This window comes from Mauremys mutica, chromosome 1 (genome assembly GCF_020497125.1).
Source record: "Mauremys mutica isolate MM-2020 ecotype Southern chromosome 1, ASM2049712v1, whole genome shotgun sequence".
NCBI lineage: Eukaryota > Metazoa > Chordata > Testudines > Geoemydidae > Mauremys > Mauremys mutica.
The window spans coordinates 304,266,672-304,282,541 of record NC_059072.1 but is presented as its reverse complement, the minus strand read 5'-3'; the positions used below and the strand labels follow the sequence as shown (position 1 = coordinate 304,282,541).

Below are 15,870 nucleotides of genomic sequence, written 5' to 3'. Positions count from 1 at the left end.
GAGGAAAGCTCCTGCTATATGCTGTAGTGATCATTGTTATGTGGGAAGCAGGGCAACAACCAGACATCAGAGTTGGGGAGGAAGGCAGAAGCAGGGCTAAGGGGACAGTATGGAGAGGGTTGAAAGGAGCTGGATGACAAGCAGTTTGGAGTGGATAGGAAATTGGATTAAGAAGGCAAGGGGGAGAAAAGAGGAGCACCTTTGGGGCATGGGTGTTGAGGGGGGAATGGGAAGAGATCACTGAAGGAGTGGATGGTCAGAGAAGCAAAGCTGGAGGGAGACAGTCTGGCTTCAGTCAAGAGGAAGAGCTGTAGCTTGCGATACAGAAGTGTTGGGTTCTCAGATATGGAGCAGTGGTGAGTCAACGGGCCAGATCCTCAGCTGGTGCAACGGAGCTAAGCAGAGAACCTGGTTTGCTGGCATTAATAAAGCCATATGAAGTGGGAAAATCCTGCATCACTCATGAGATGATCTTGCCTAATCTCAGACTGCTTGCCTGTTGGGAGGAATGTGAAGCCATGTGTGAAAAAGGTTACACTTTCTGCCAGTTCCCTGTTGGCTGGTCCCACTGTGTTCCCACGTCTGGCGTATTTTGTAGTTTTTGTGCTGCAGGACGTACAAGGAGGTGTTCGAGTGTGTGATCAAGGAGCTGATGGAAAGCACCTCTGATGACGAGATTGACATTGCTCCTCATCCTCACCTTTCACAAGCAGTGCTAGAGAGTGAAACCAGAAAGAAACTTGAGCAACAGTAAGTGTCTCTGTGAGGGGGTGCATAGACCCCATGCTGATGAGGAAGGTGCCAGAGAGGCCTGAGCGACAGGGCTAGCCCTGCCCCTCTGGCCTTGTCAATCATGTATGATAGGGGAGAAGGCATTTAAAAAGGAGGAAACTGCAGTCAGCTTAGGGTGGGGAGGAACAGGAGTGCCCTATGCAGGAGACTGCTCTGGGGACTCCTGAAACCACAAAGAGAACCCCCATCTAGGAGATCTTCACCCCGACCCTACAGGGTGCAGTGAACAATCAGGGTAAGCCAGACAGAGTAAGCCCGACTCAGCAGCCCAGCCAGAGAGATTTCTCAAAACGCACTCTGCAGGTGCTGTATTGTTGGCTGCATTGTGGACTTCTCTCCCCACCCCCCAACCTGGTGAGAGGCGCTAGAAAGGGGGTACTCCCGAGTGCATTGGGGCATTTAACTTTCCTTCTGATCCCCCATCAAAAGGCATGACTTGGGGTGTTCAGGTGGAGTAATTATTTATATATGTAAATGTGCAGGTAGAACATCATGACCTAATGTCACATGTTTTTCTGAAATTGTTTTGGTTGTCGTTAGCCAACAACAAGTGTGTGATTTTAAAATATATTGTTTGTTGTCCTTAGGTTGAAAGAGAGAGGTTTTGATAAATACAGGGAACTGTATGAGCGGCATATCAAGTTTGGTGCCTGTAAGTACGGTTACCGTGGTACTGTTTTAGTCATTGTGTTTGATATAGAATCATATCGGACAGGGATGGAAGAGATCTATTAGGTCACATGTAATCCATCTTCTGGTCAGTGCAGGATTGTTCCCTACATGACATTTGATAGCATATTGCCCATTTAGTTTAACTACCCTAAGCAATGGGGCTTTCCTCACTCCCCTTGGGAAACTCTCCCACAGGCTCATGGGGTATGTCTACACTGCACCTGGGAGTGCGTTCATAGACAGATTTGTGTTAGTAGGGCTCACCCTGGCGTGCTAAACATTGCTGTACAGACACTGCTGGCGCTCAGTCTCTCAGTGCCCGCCCTCCCCCCACGCTTGGAAGCCTGAGGTGCAAAGTCTACACAGCTATTTTTAGCGCACTAGCACAAGCTCCACTAGCACAAGTCTGTGGCCCTGGTCTGGGAGGCTCACTCCCAGATGCAGTGTAGACAAACCTATAGAGCACATTGTCAGGTTTTCCATGATGTTTAAACTAAAGTTTCCTTGCAGTTGGGTTACCCTTAAACAGAAGCTCCATGATATCGATGAGATTAGGCTAACTCTGAGCTTTGAGAGGCAGAGCTGCACTGAATTCCCTGAACACCTTCATTTTAAAATTGTTTCAGTGACCAAAATTTCATTTAAATTCTCGCAACCCCAAGAAGAGGTCCCAGTTGTTGGTCCAGCGCTGCCTCAGACTCTTGAAGACCTGGACACAGAGTTCAGAGCAGAGCACTTAAAGGTGTGTGATGATAACCTGATGGCTGGATTGTCTTTTGATGTTAGTACCTATCACTCCATGTAGGTAAGTTTTCTGAATGCTCATGAGATTTGGTCTATTCAGCAACCTCTCTTGAAAGCGCTGTTATAAGGGCAGCAACACGTGTGACAGTAAATCTCAATGGGACTTAGAAAAGTGGGATGGTGACACGAAACCCTTCACTCGAACGGTGGGAAGAATATGCTGAGCCTCTGCTTTAAAGAGAACACCACTCTCTGGGAGTTGGCACAACTGTCCAGCCCTCTCACCACTGTGTATTCCACTTTACGTGTCTACTCAGGGGCTTGTCCCAGAGCGGGGCCAGTAAGGTGAGTACACTGCAAGCATCTGTGGATCCTGTAACTAGCATACAGAGTTGGGGAAAGTACAACCCCAAAAGAGAAATTCAGGAGGATGCAGTCTATTTTATGAACTGCCCACAGACATGGTTTATTATTATTAATTTATTTGTGCTGTTCTAGCCTCGAGCGGTCCCAACAGAAATCAGGCCTCCATTGTGCTAGATACTGTACAAACCCATTAAGAGAGAGTCCCTGCTACGAAAGACCTTACAGTCAAAATAGACAGACAACAATTGAGAGAAAGGAATTATTATTATCCCCATTTTACAGAAGGGGAACTGAGTCACGGCAAAATTATGTAACTTGCCCCTGAGACAAGGTGAGTGAGGTAATATCTTCTATTGGCCAATTTCTGTTGGTGAGAGATACAAGCTTTCAAGCTACACAGAGCTCTTCTTCAGGTCTATGCAGAGCTCTTCTTCACCTAGACCTGAAGAAGAGCTCTGTCCAGCTCGAAAGCTTTAGAGAGCCAACTTCAAATCCCAGCATCGCTCATCAGTGAGTGTGGAACTAGTGTCTGATTCTTGTCTCCAGTTCTACCCAAGAAGCTAGTTATAATTTGACTCCAGTAGTGTTGTCTCTCACTAGAGATCCAGACAGGGAATAGTATGGATGTTGCGTATTAGTACTGAGAAGCACTGGCAGAGAAGGGTGGGAGGTGGATCAAAGCAGGCACAGTAGCTGCTCTTAGGCAGCATGCTTGTTTCAGACCAGTGCTCTCATACTCTTAATTTCCCTTCTGAATTCTTAAAATAGGTGTGTGGGGAGGGGAAACAATTTTACATGCAAAGTAGCTAATTTTTCAGAGTTACAAAGGACTTTTTATTTTGTCCATCCATGGTAAGAGGCCCATCCATTTTACCAAGAGAGACAGGTAACAGAGCTCTTCATCTGGCAGGGGCCAAATATGTGACATAGACCTAACACAAAACCACCACGGCGAAACAGCAGAGGAGAGAGCCAGAGATATGCAGGATCCATCCTTCAGCATCTCTCTGGTTTCTTGTAGAGTGTTTCCCCACTGTTTCACATTGCTGGTGTCAGTAATATAAACAGCAAGATAACAGCAGAGTTATCAGTTGTGACAAAGTTCCTCCTCTACCTTGGTGGGTCCTGCGCTTATTGGCGGATTTGCTCACCTCAGTGATCTTCCCCTCTGGTGGAACCCCATCTATCTCAGCCACCTCTTTCCTGACGTTATCATATCTAGGGTCCTCTTCCCCCTAGTCCTTGGGTCTCCTCCTCCTCCACCTTAGCCATGCAATCGCTTGCCTTTCCCTAGGGTCTCCCATGCCCTTGAGTGTCTGCCCCGTCTCGCTACCCCATCTCTCTTTCCATCACCACTCTCTGAGGGTGTCATGGTCTTTACCACACACTCAAATTCTCATGAGCATCAAGCCACCAAGAGAAGGTTGGAGGGCTGATATACTCCACTATCTGTTGGTATACTGTGTAGACGTACGTATTAGCAAAGACCAATGATTTACACTGAACTGGAAACCAGGTTATATACAGGAGGGTAGCAATATGATATGTTGGCTATGCCCTCCTGACTCCACACCTCTGCTCTTTCATTCACTCCCTGAAAGGGTTTCTTCAGATCCGTGTCACTGAACTACAGCCAATAATCTAGGGCCTTGCTCCTGTTGAGTAGCCCCTTATTCCATGAGGAGTTTCAATCCTATTGTCTCCAGTACGCCACACTCCCCATCAGTACCCGGCCAGAGCTGGGGAAGCTAATGATCCAACCAGCGGACCAAATTCGATGATGAATCTTGGTCACGTGCCACCTGAGGCACATTGCGCATACACGAAGAAGAAGTGGCAATACCCAAAGACTATGTTACTACTCCACGGGCCTGAAGCTCTCCTGGGTGGTGCCAATCACCCCCAGCTCCCATGGAACACAATGGGAGTAGAAGGCGTTCAGCACCAAACCTGCATTGTGAACAAGGTCTGGGCTGTTTTGTTGAAATCCCTCCTGCTTGCCAAAGCAGAAAATGTTACAGTGCCCAAAGATTTACATGAAAATGACCTTGATTTACATCACAAGCGGTGAGATTTTTTTTTATTGTAGATCTAGAAATCCATTACCCTACTTTCCCCTGTGAGCTATGTGCATGACAAAGCCTCCTATCTAGAACCGCCTGCTTTTGCGCTTCATAAAAAGTCTTTGAAAAATGGAAGCAAGAGCAACATTTATTTCTCCCTGGCTACCTCACAACCAGGAGATCATTTTTAGCTAGTTTGCAGAGCCAAAATATACATCCTCGGGTTATAAATTAGGGCGCTTGTCATGGCCAGAATCAGTCACTTCACACAGGAGAAATGCATAAGCCTGGAAGCTACTGAGGTGGACCTCTAATCTCCTGGAGAGAGAGATGGCGGGGAAGGCCTCTTTCTGCATTTCTGAATTAGCTGTTGCTTTAATAATGCTAAAATGCTAGACTGTAAAGTTGCTCCCGCTGCCCCTCTCCCCCCCCCCAAGCAAACTGTTCAGCATTCTTCTAGGAGACGCAAGTGACTCTGCTGTTCATTCCTACAAGGAAGCATGGAGCTCAACCTCATGCAGTGCTTGGAGCCAACCCCTAAGTAAAGACATGTTTATATTTGCTCTGCAATCATCTGTCAGTACATTGCAGGGTAAATTAACTTATGTGTCTGATGGAAAGAAAGCCTCTTGGCAAAATATTATCGGGGAAAGGCTACCAATATAAATTAAAGAGCTGAGCTTTGTACATAAGATGTGTAAAATATAAACTGTGGAGGGTGTTGTCTCCTGTGTCAGTTAGCAGACTTTTAATTAAAAACAAACAAAACAAACTTCAAGGGTAAAATGGGAGATACAGCATCTATAGATTTATATTATTGGGCCAAATCCTTTGGTCCCAGTTGGAGATGAGCAAATATTGGAGGCAAAATTGTTCGTGAATATCGTATTTGGAATCTAAGCCTCTCTGTCACATTGTTACGGATTTTTAGTTGGGGTGCATGTGCTGCATACACAATCGCAAAACATTCCTGATGGGTATTAGGCCTGGAACTCCTCCCCTCGCCCCACACTTTCTCTCTTCACCAAATCATTTTATTTCTACAGAATTGTCATGCTCGTGACCCTGTAAGAAGATATTATCCTGATGGGCAGAAATTCTTCCTTCTTTTTCCAGATGGGACAGGTCAGGTTTTGTATCCCACAAAGATGTATTCCTTTAAATAGTGGTCCAAATTTCAGAATGATCTAACTGAGGATTTTTCTGGCTAGGAGTTTCCTCCTGTACTAACAGATAAACTATGTCTCAACATTGTGAGCCAAATCCGCAGCTGGTGTAAAGCAGCTTAGCTTCAGTAACTGCAGTGGTGCTACGCTGATTAAAACCAGCCAAGAAACTGAGTCTTTGCGTCTACCGGGGGTGGTATTCCACCGAAATGTGCCTTATTGCAGGAGCTGTGGGGGAGTGTGTGTTTGTTTTGGGGGGGAGAGTTTTCCTTAACTATCTCCCAGTTATCCATCAGGTAACATTGCCATCCTGATCGTGTATGTCAAGGAAGTACAGTTTATATACATCATCCTAGAGGATCACACATACTCAGGGATTCGAGCATTCTTCACAAACCGTGGTTATGCCACATGCTACCATAGGAATGGGCTCATCTGGTGAGCACAAGTACTGTTAGACAGTCTTCCAGCCAGTACTAATGATTGCAGCCAGGAAGCCCGGGTCTAATGATCAGTGACAGGGGACACCACCTCGGCTTTTGGGGTAGGGAAGTCTCAGCGGTGAGGATAGCTAAGCAGGCAGGAGCGGCTGGAGATTTGGCACACTTCCACCAGCTGCAGTAGTGCCAACTCTCCTAGGGAAGTATCAGAGGGGTAGCCGTGTTAGTCTGGTTCTGTAGAAGCAGCAAAGAATCCTGTGGCACCTTATAGACTAACAGACGTTTTGCAGCATGAGCTTTCGTAGGTGAATACCCACTTCTTGCATCTGAAGAAGTGGGTATTCACCCACGAAAACTCATGCTGCAAAACGTCTGTTAGTCTATAAGGTGCCACAGGATTCTTTGCTGCTTCTCCTAGGGAAGGAGCTGAGCCACTTCCTAGCTGGTCATAGAGGAGAAGCGATGTGCCACTGGGACTTGGGGGAGCCCAGCTCTGGGGGTGAAGAGGGAGTCGCAGAGTGACAGAAGCCCTGCTGTCCTTTGGACTGCTCCCGGTGTATACAATAGCTAAGACTATGGAGGGTGAGTGTGGTTACTTTCTAAAACCTAGGGGTGCTCTTTTGACCAGTCCAGCCTTGATTGATTATTGCAGCAGCACCTATGAGCCTCAATCACTGACTAGGGCCCTGTGCTAGGTGCTGTACAAACACAGGACAAAAGGTGGCCCCTGTCCTGAGGAGCTTGCAATGTGTGCATACGACAGGAGCCAACAATTCATACAGCAAACAAACAGGGGAGCACAAGGTAACTCTGAGCCAAAACCGATCAGCATACTCCACTTAAGAGATAGCGACAGTGGACCAAAGGCAGCCCACTCCCCTCAGACTTAATCCAGAGGTATGATACTCCATTGTGAGCTGAGGCCAGGGCATTCAGCCAAGACATGCTGGGATTTGTAGCGAGAGTGTCACACCTCTTCTTTAAAGAGGGCAGTAGCTGCTATCTGCTCCATTTTATATACATTAATTGTAGACCGAGGTCTTTGGGCCAGTTGCCAGTAATTCTGAGTGTTCAGCAGAGTTTGATTACCCCAGTTACACATCTCAGGCTATTGCTACCCCCTTGCTATCAGTTGGCTTAAACCCAGTTATGCCAACATTCCTGGCATTTACCTCCCAGTCTGTTTTGCCCAGACTCTGTACATTAGTCTGTGCATCGGAATGGCAGTTGCAAGGGTCGGTATCATTTGGCTTCATGGCAACCTTGCATTTGGTTTGTTTCTCATATCCAGTGGATGCTCCAGGCCATAAAGAATTACTCAGGTGACCAATTTCTTCCATAGACTAAACCCTAATATCTATAGATAGATTGTTTGCAACAGGAATCCCTGCTTTTTAAGTCATAACATCCTAATTTCCAACTCCCCGCCCCCAGAAAGTTTACCTAAAAAAGCCAGGGAATGAAAGACAGCAATGCAGCACATAAATATCAGTTTTTAATTTTAATCTCTTACACTGGGAAGCAAGTGTGTGCTGATTTAAATTTTACAAGTCCTCCCTGTGTTGAAACTAATTATTGGATACATTAAATGTCTTACTGGATATTACAAATCATTGCAAATAGCTTTTGTAATAACACGTCCATAAAGGCCACTACACTCCCAGTATTTGCCTCCAGACACATTGCTCTTTCATCCATCATGAAGCAGTATGATTTTTACAACACTCTAACACAGCAATTCCTAGCAGCAGTAAAATACCACTGACCCCTTAGACTTGATCCTCTGTTTTCCACCTCTCTCTCCTGCTGTCTTGCCATTACTCCTTTGTCTCTCTGGTCTGGAAATGCCTGTGCATTCGTTTTAAGAACACAATGGTGGCTCCTCTTGTTTTCAGAAGTATTTCAGCTGTTTGTTTCCCTTATTTCATTTCTTCTCTCTCTCGGTCTAGAGTTGTGATTATCAGGGGCGGCTCTAGACATTTCGCCGCCCCAAGCAGGGCGGCATGCCGCGGGGGGCGCTCTGCCAGTCGCTGGTCCCACGGCTCCGGTGGACCTCCCGCAGGCGTGCCTGTGGAGGGTCCACTGGTCCCACGGCTCCACCGGACCCTCCACGGGCACGCCTGTGGGAGGTCCACCGGAGCCGCAGGACCAGCGGAACCTCTGCAGGGACGCCTGCGGAAAGTCCACCGGAGCCGCCTGCCGCCCTCCCAGCGACCGGCAGAGCGCCCCCCGCGGCATGCCGCCCCAAGCACGCGCTTGGCGTGCTGGGGTCTGGAGCCACCCCTGGTGATTATAGACCATGTTCCCTCATTTTTAATGTTTTCACCAACTGGAGTCAGATCACGCCACCTACACTTGTTCGTATTCCGATGGCAATTGGGCCACAGCAGTAATCATGGATCCGAAAAAGAAATATTATAGTGCAGCAGCAAATAGCAAGTCCCAGAGGGAAGCAAGCATCATAGTCACAATCCTATTTTCACCATGAGAACGAGTTTATGGAAATGCATTGTTGCTGAGTAATCTTAAAATTTAAGATTGCTTAACCATGTGCTTCTCCTTCCATAATCACAACTTACAGTGCACTTAGTTGATCTGCCTCTGCCTTTCTTCAGTTCTTTGAGTTAACACATAATCACTCCAGGTTTCTTTTGGGATTGGTAGAAGTTTTTTGGGGGGAACATTAGGGCCAAGATCCTGAGCTGGTGTAAATGGTGTAGCTGATTTACACTAGCCAAGGACCTGGTCCTTGATTTATAGCTGTACGGTTGTGAGAGGGGATACCTTTGCTTGGTGCTTCACTGTAGATAAATTAAGGGCTATATAGAATAAACTACTATTATGGTACATATTTAAAAAAAAAACCTTGGTTTCAAAATAAAACTAACTCACTTTCGTGCCATCTAATTTTAACATAGACCAGTTCAAACATGTCTTCAATTTGTGCTCCAGAGCAGCTTAGCTGGGGTGTATTATTGTTTTTGCATTTCTTTTAATATTTGACACACAATGTAACGTGGCTGCTGAGCCATTCACCGGCCATTGCTGTTCTGGTCAGTTTTGTGTAGCAGTGAGGTAAGAACCAATTTCTTTATATTTAAACTAGACAAAAATTCAGACTGACATATAAACTATAAAAACTATCCAAACTCCTCATTGGGGGGTCATTTATCAGCTCCCAGAGCGATCTCCCCGATTGTCTCTCTGCCTGCATTGTATCTTGTGAATTTGTGCTGATTTTCTATTTCATTCAGCTCTCTTTATCCAGCAAGTCAGCTCTCTCATACACATACAAAAATACAGAGAACATGTATTAAGTTTTAATTGAAATGCTGCACATGTATAAGGTACAAATACATTCTGATTTGTTTGGCAATGAAAAAGAAACGATCATAGAGAGATACAAAGATGTAGGTGCCAACTTACATGACTTGATTCTACAACCACTCAGGTCAATGGCAGTGTTCCCACTGATTTCACTAGCTCGGGAACAGATCCTTTTAACATATGGGCAAAATAGTAATGAAAATATGAGGCCATCAACTGTTGTCATTTACACAGAGGCAACCCTATAGCTGGAAGGGGGTAGGCATTGCCAGTGGAAATGATGGCAGAGTTTGAGCCACAGCCTCAACATTGAGCAAGTGAGGTGAGTTACATTAAAGCGAGGAGAACCCAGCAGCACAGCCCCAATTCACATTCATTTCTCCTCATCCAAGCTGCCGGGATAGTGTTAGCGCCTCAGAGTGTAATTCTTCAGATATTTAATCTTCTAGACCAGGGATTCTCAAACTTCATTGCACTGTGACCCCCTTCTGACGACAAAAATGACTATGTGACCTCAGGATGGGGGACCGAAGCCTGAGCCCGCCCAAGCCCTGCTGCTCTGGGCAAAGCCAAAGCCCAAGGGCTTCAGCCCCAGGTGTGCGGCCTGTAACCAGGGCTGAAGCTTTTGGGCTTTGGCTTTGACCCTAGGCAGCAAGCCTAATGCCAGCCCTGGCAACCCCATTAAAGCGGGGTCATGGCCCACAGTTTGAGTACAGCTCTTCTAGCCATAGAGTGAAATCCAATGAACCTTTGGACTCTCACTGTAACAAAAGTGTTAGAACAGACAGCATGTTCTAGACAGCATCAAGGCCTGTTTGGGGGACCCTGAAAGGGTTTTCTCTTTGTTTCCACTATGAGGAGAAATGGCTAGGGCAGGGGTGGCCAACCTGAGCTGGAGAAGGAGTCAGCATTTACCAATGTACATTGCCAAAGAGCCACAGTAATATGTCAGCAGCCCCCACATCAGCTCTCCACCCCCGCTCCCAGTGCCTCCTGCCCACTGGCAGCCCTGCCAATCAGTACCTCCCCCTCCCTCCCCGCATCTCCTGATCAGCTGTTTTGTGGCATGCAGGAGGCTCTGGGGGAGGAGCGAGAGCACGGCAGGCTCAGGGGAGGGGGCAGGAAGGGGTGGAGTGGGGGCAGGGCCTGTGGCAGAGCCAGGGGCTGAGCAGTGAGCACCTTGGAAAGTTGGCGCCTGTAGCTCCAGCCCTGGAGTCGGTGCCTATACAAGGCGTCGCATATTAACTTCTGAAGAGCCACATATGGCTCCGGAGCCACAGATTGGCCACCCCTGGACTAGGGCCTGACATCACCATTCAGAATGGAAAACAGGTCACAAAGCACTTTGGGCCCAAACGACTTGCACTGCTAGGCCAAACCAGAATATGTGAACCCCACCCTGCTCGTCCCACACAGGACCTTCTCAGCGTTCCTGCTGAATAAACACAGCAGAATGAAATTCAGTCCTGGGCACAGAAGCAGAACTAGGCTGAGATGCCACTTACAGCCTTAAAATAGGGCTTATGTGGTGCATCAACCTCGTGCGACTGGCCCTCTGCTCTGGGGTGACCATCACCCACCAGGACATATAATGTACCAACACAACACACAGAATTAGTGCCTAACCACTCACTGTCAAAGTGGCTATACTTAAACTCTCAGGAAAAGCTGCAGGGGGAGGGCCGTTTTGCTCTGTTAGTGGGAATTAGGAAACAAAAAGCATCATGAAAATCATTTTCTGGGGGTGTGTCAGCCCACAAGGTAACAAAGGAATTAAGTTCCACTCAGATAGGTAGTTTTTCATGTAACTGTATGTACCATGTGCTCATCCCCATGAGTGCCTTACACTTACGATCAAAACACAGTAGAAAGACCCTCTCAAGGCCTAGTCTAGTTTCTTTTCCTACAGGCAGCTGGAGTGGGCAATTGTGATGCTACTTTAATAGTTTTTTTGTGGAGTAAGTGTGCGACATTGCCACTCAGCTTTGGCATTTGCGATGTTCAGTTAAATAATCCCCTTTTGAGGCCATTGAAAATTATACTCAGAAAACGGATGTTGGAGAACAGCAGGTGAGAGATGGCCACCTGCTTGGAAGTGGTTAATCTTATAGCCAGAAATGCTTCCGAGAGACTACGTGGGGACATTCTTCTTCCACAGCTAGCCATAAGCACCCATTGGGAGCAGCACACATGCACCTACCCTGCTCCAACTGCTTTTAGAAGTATTCCAGTTATCTCTGTTGCATTTTGGATACCGATGGCCAGGAGTTCAATGGTGAGTGTGTATAGTGGGGGGCAAAGACTGCAGCCCAGCTCCATGCCACTTTGTAAAAGAAAAGTACCAAAGGGATACATACAAATGGTGAGAGCTCCCTTAGCTCAGGAATATAGATCAGAGGTGGGAAACACTTGTACGGTTTTAGTATCAAATACTTGCTCAGCAGTGGGAGATGCACGACACACACTGGCTTCCCCTTAATTTGACAGGCCACACCCATGAAGTGTCTGATGGCTGTAGAATAGCTCTTTGCCTAGGATGAAGCCAGTATGGTCTAAGTGAATCAAGTGGACGTCAGTTAAGTTGGATCAGACGCAATGGGGTCAAAAAAAAGCTCATCAGCCACAATCTGGGGCCGATTTTCAAGAACTTGACTGCCATTCAGGTAGCAGATGAAGAGCCCCGCAGGTTGAGCACTGAACTTTTTTTAAACCCTGGCCATAAGTATTATCACAGGAGCTAGGGTCTTTTGAAACTCTGGCTGCAACTGTGGGATAGAGCCCTTGAAAATCTGTTTCCTAGAGCCCCCTCCACCTTCCCCACTTTCCCTTCATTATGGAAACTGGAATAAGTAGGGTTGGTCAGGAACATACCAAAACTGTTTGAGGGAATAGGTCATTTTCAACAAATTTCGGGGTTCAAAAAATTTTTTGAAAATTTGTTTTGAAATTGTCTAAACATCTCATTTTGACATTTCCAAACAAATGTCCATTTTGTTTTCAATCTGAACCAACCTTTCCTTTAGAAATTTAAGCTAATTATACTAACAATTTTAATAAAAAAGTCAAAGTTGAAACCAAACTTCACGATTGACCTGACCAGATTTGATTTATTCTTTTTTTGATGGTCAGTTCCCAAGAACTTTTGAGTGTGGCTTTTCATCCTGATTGGCACTGGGAACATTTTTTCAAAAAGCTCAAAAATGTTCCTGGGATGAGAAAACCATTTCCTACTCAGCTCTGCTTACAAGCGCAGCCATCACTTGATAGGGTGTAAATGAAGCTTTTGTGTTTGGTTGAGTTCACAAACAAAACATGCTGGGCATGATTCTGATCGCATTCATACTGCAGAACATCAGGAGAAATTACGCTGATGGCAACAATTACACCAGTGAGAGGAGAATGGGTCCTAAGAGAGACGTTCTTCATTATATATATTCCCCAGGCAGTGTGCGCTTTTGTCTTCTTAACTCAGATTCTTTCTCTAGGCTGAATCTGGATCGCCTCACTGGCTCCTACTTTGATAAGAAAGGAAGAAGACAGAAGCACTGGAGTTGGCATGACTTCAGCCATCATGTTCATGCACCTCCTTTCCAGCCCATCTGCATGAAACTAAACATTGATATCAGGATTAAAATTGTGGCTCAGGAGCAAATTTACTTATCATTTATTAAACAACAAAACTGCATCCATTTCAACATGGGGGCTAGGCTAAAGGTAAGTCCATTTCCTATTCACCAATTAATAGGACTAAATTGTCCCAATGGACAGGGCATTAACTTCTTCATAGAAATGGCTCGACTGAGATGTGACATTTTCTGGAGTTCTGTTAGTGCCCTTTGTTAAAAATCCTTACTGACAATTTAGAAAGTTTATTCCACATCTGCAATTGCTACTGAACAGAGCAAGCTGAAAATTGTATAAAAATTGGAGCATTTTTCTGTCAGAAAATGCTGTTTTGGCAAAATTGAAACTTCCTACGGGGCTGATTCTCATGAAATTTCAATTGAGAAAGGAAATAAAAAGCATTTTGATAAGGTTAAAACATTTTATTTTAACACTTTTCGAACAGAATGTTTTGATTTTTTTTGTTTCAAAATTACTTTTCATTTTGAAATGTATTATAGAAAATAAGTCAATTGAAACAAAAGTTTTGATTTTCTCTAAACAAAATGTTTCAATTACCCTGAAACTAATTGTCGTGTCCCCGTCCCCCCCCGAAATCCTGTTTTGCAGGAAACTTAAATGGCTTTTGTTCCAATTCAGAACTAATCCTATGAAATGGAAATTCTGGTTCCTGCTCAGCTAGCTCTCCTGCTGAACTTGGTTTAGTTATAGTGTAGTGAACTTGCAGGCATACATGTGTATATCAGTGCCCTCTGCTGGATGAAAGCAGAACTACTCAGCTCTTTACCATTGTTCCTATATTGCTAGTAGCTATGGAAATCTCTTAGCTCAAGTGGCGGGGCTCCTACAGCTTTGAAGCGGGAAGATCCAAGTTCACGCCCATAAACAGTAAGCTGGAGACCACAAGTCCCAAGACTTTTCTTCAGCTGCTATATTGATTACTGCACAGCTGCAAGTTTCACTGCACAACCTCCCCACACATCTTTTTAAAAATTTAGCTTGTGGGAGAAAGACAAATTGGAGATGGAAGGATTAGTTCCACCTATGTTCACTCAACTTTACTCAGTTCCTGTTTGAAGGACCCAGGGACACTGTTGGTGCTTCCTTAGACTTTTAATGAGGGTTTGCTTGGCTTTGTAGAAATTACTCCAGAATGTGACATCAAATAAAATCAAAATGGGTTTCTTGTGGCATGCCTAGATAACCAGGGTGTCTCAGAACGATGCATTGTGGGATTATTTTCAGTGAACAAAGGATGCACCAGGAGGATTTCACAGTAAACAGGTGTGAAAAGTTTAATTTACTTTCTGTGGCAAATAACCCCTCTCTCACTTGGGCTACTAGAGACACAGCTTCAAGGTGTATTTAACTATTTTAGGTTTTTCCGTTTACAGGTGAAGATTTAATATGGTTTAAATAAAAGCTCACTGTAAACACTTTGCATAGACTGATAGTGCAGCATTTTCTGATATTCTGCAATGGGACTATAAGTATTAATCATGCGGCCTTTTCGGTTGGCTCGGAAGATTAAGTTCTCTTTACATTGGCTTTTTTGCAGCTGAAAGACACAGCCACACTCCACTTACTTAAACCAGCAGAAAACCAACTGGGGCTACTCCTGCACTCCAAACGCATTCAGATCAAGAGCCTCCTGGCCAAAATGAAGAAAGTATTACGAGACCTGCAGCGCACACCATTAAACAAAATTCAGGCATTGCCTCTTGTTCTAGCACAGTTGCGTAAACTGCTGAAATGGAGACGTAAAAAGACTCTTGCCCAGTAGACACTCTGGGTGTTGCAATGTTAGATTTCCCTCTAGTCAAGTAAGGTTATGTGAGCAGTTCACGGTGAAAACAATAAAACTCATTTTCAAGCATGTCCTAAGTGTTTAGCTGTATTCCAATGTAGAGCATCTATGGCACTAAACAGCACATTTGAAAATATGCAGTGGATTGTATATTCCTATGGACAGACCAATACATGTGCACTAGTTTGATAGAATGAGAAAGTGGTTCTTGTAAGTAAGAGAAAGGACAATAGGGTAACCTTAAGTTTGGTGGGAGCCTATGTTAAACAATGCCTGTTGCGTGACCCAGTAAGCATGCCTTGCCCAGCATTTCTGCCCACAAATTCATTGTGGGATGAATAAGCAGCATGTGTATAGTGCAACAAAACACCCCCGTTGGTTACTAAAATGGAAGGGTATGAATATGAATGAAAGTAAAAGATTGTGGACGAAGAGCCTTGTGTGGTATGAACTCTCTCCAATTCTTATCACAGTGATCATTCCAGGGGGTTAACAGTGAAGTAGCCTGAGCGACAAGGGTTGGTGTTGAACAAGCCTCCACCTGTGTCCGTCAGTGAGACAGGGTGAAGAGAACGGGGCTCTGCCACAGTTCCTAACCAAAACTACAAGTTAATCAAAGAAATGGAGCTAAGAATTTTTTTCCTCTCTGAACTGTTTTTCTTAAATGAAACAGTTGGACACCACTATTATTTCAGCCTGTCCTTGTAAGTCACTCTCGCCAGTCTTCATGATTCTTTTGCTCTTCTCTGAAAGGCCTTCAGTTTGTCTACGATTTTCTTGAAGTGCCCAGACCTGAATGGAGTATATTCTAGGAGTGGTCTGACTGGTACTGAATGAAAAGGGACTATATGTTCACTGCTCTCCATAAC

The 15,870-nt window shown here is 45.2% G+C and overlaps 1 protein-coding gene across 12 annotated transcripts in view; it reads left to right on the top strand.

Moving 5' to 3' along the window:
* The window catches only part of ERICH6B (glutamate rich 6B), a 119,886-nt gene extending 104,480 nt beyond the window's left edge, over positions 1 to 15,406 (top strand). For 11 of the 12 annotated variants that reach the window (XM_045013282.1, XM_045013291.1, XM_045013267.1 and 8 more), the window contains 7 exons: positions 599 to 750; positions 1,380 to 1,444; positions 2,091 to 2,206; positions 5,684 to 5,772; positions 6,089 to 6,241; positions 13,056 to 13,284; positions 14,753 to 15,406. In XM_045013282.1, coding sequence (XP_044869217.1) covers positions 599 to 750; positions 1,380 to 1,444; positions 2,091 to 2,206; positions 5,684 to 5,772; positions 6,089 to 6,241; positions 13,056 to 13,284; positions 14,753 to 14,977 — 1,029 coding nt within the window. In that variant the 3' untranslated portion in view covers positions 14,978 to 15,406. The remainder of the gene's footprint in view (positions 1 to 598; positions 751 to 1,379; positions 1,445 to 2,090; positions 2,207 to 5,683; positions 5,773 to 6,088; positions 6,242 to 13,055; positions 13,285 to 14,752) is intronic. The other variant, XM_045013301.1, reaches the window with a different exon arrangement.
* The last annotated feature ends 464 nt before the right edge of the window (positions 15,407 to 15,870 follow it).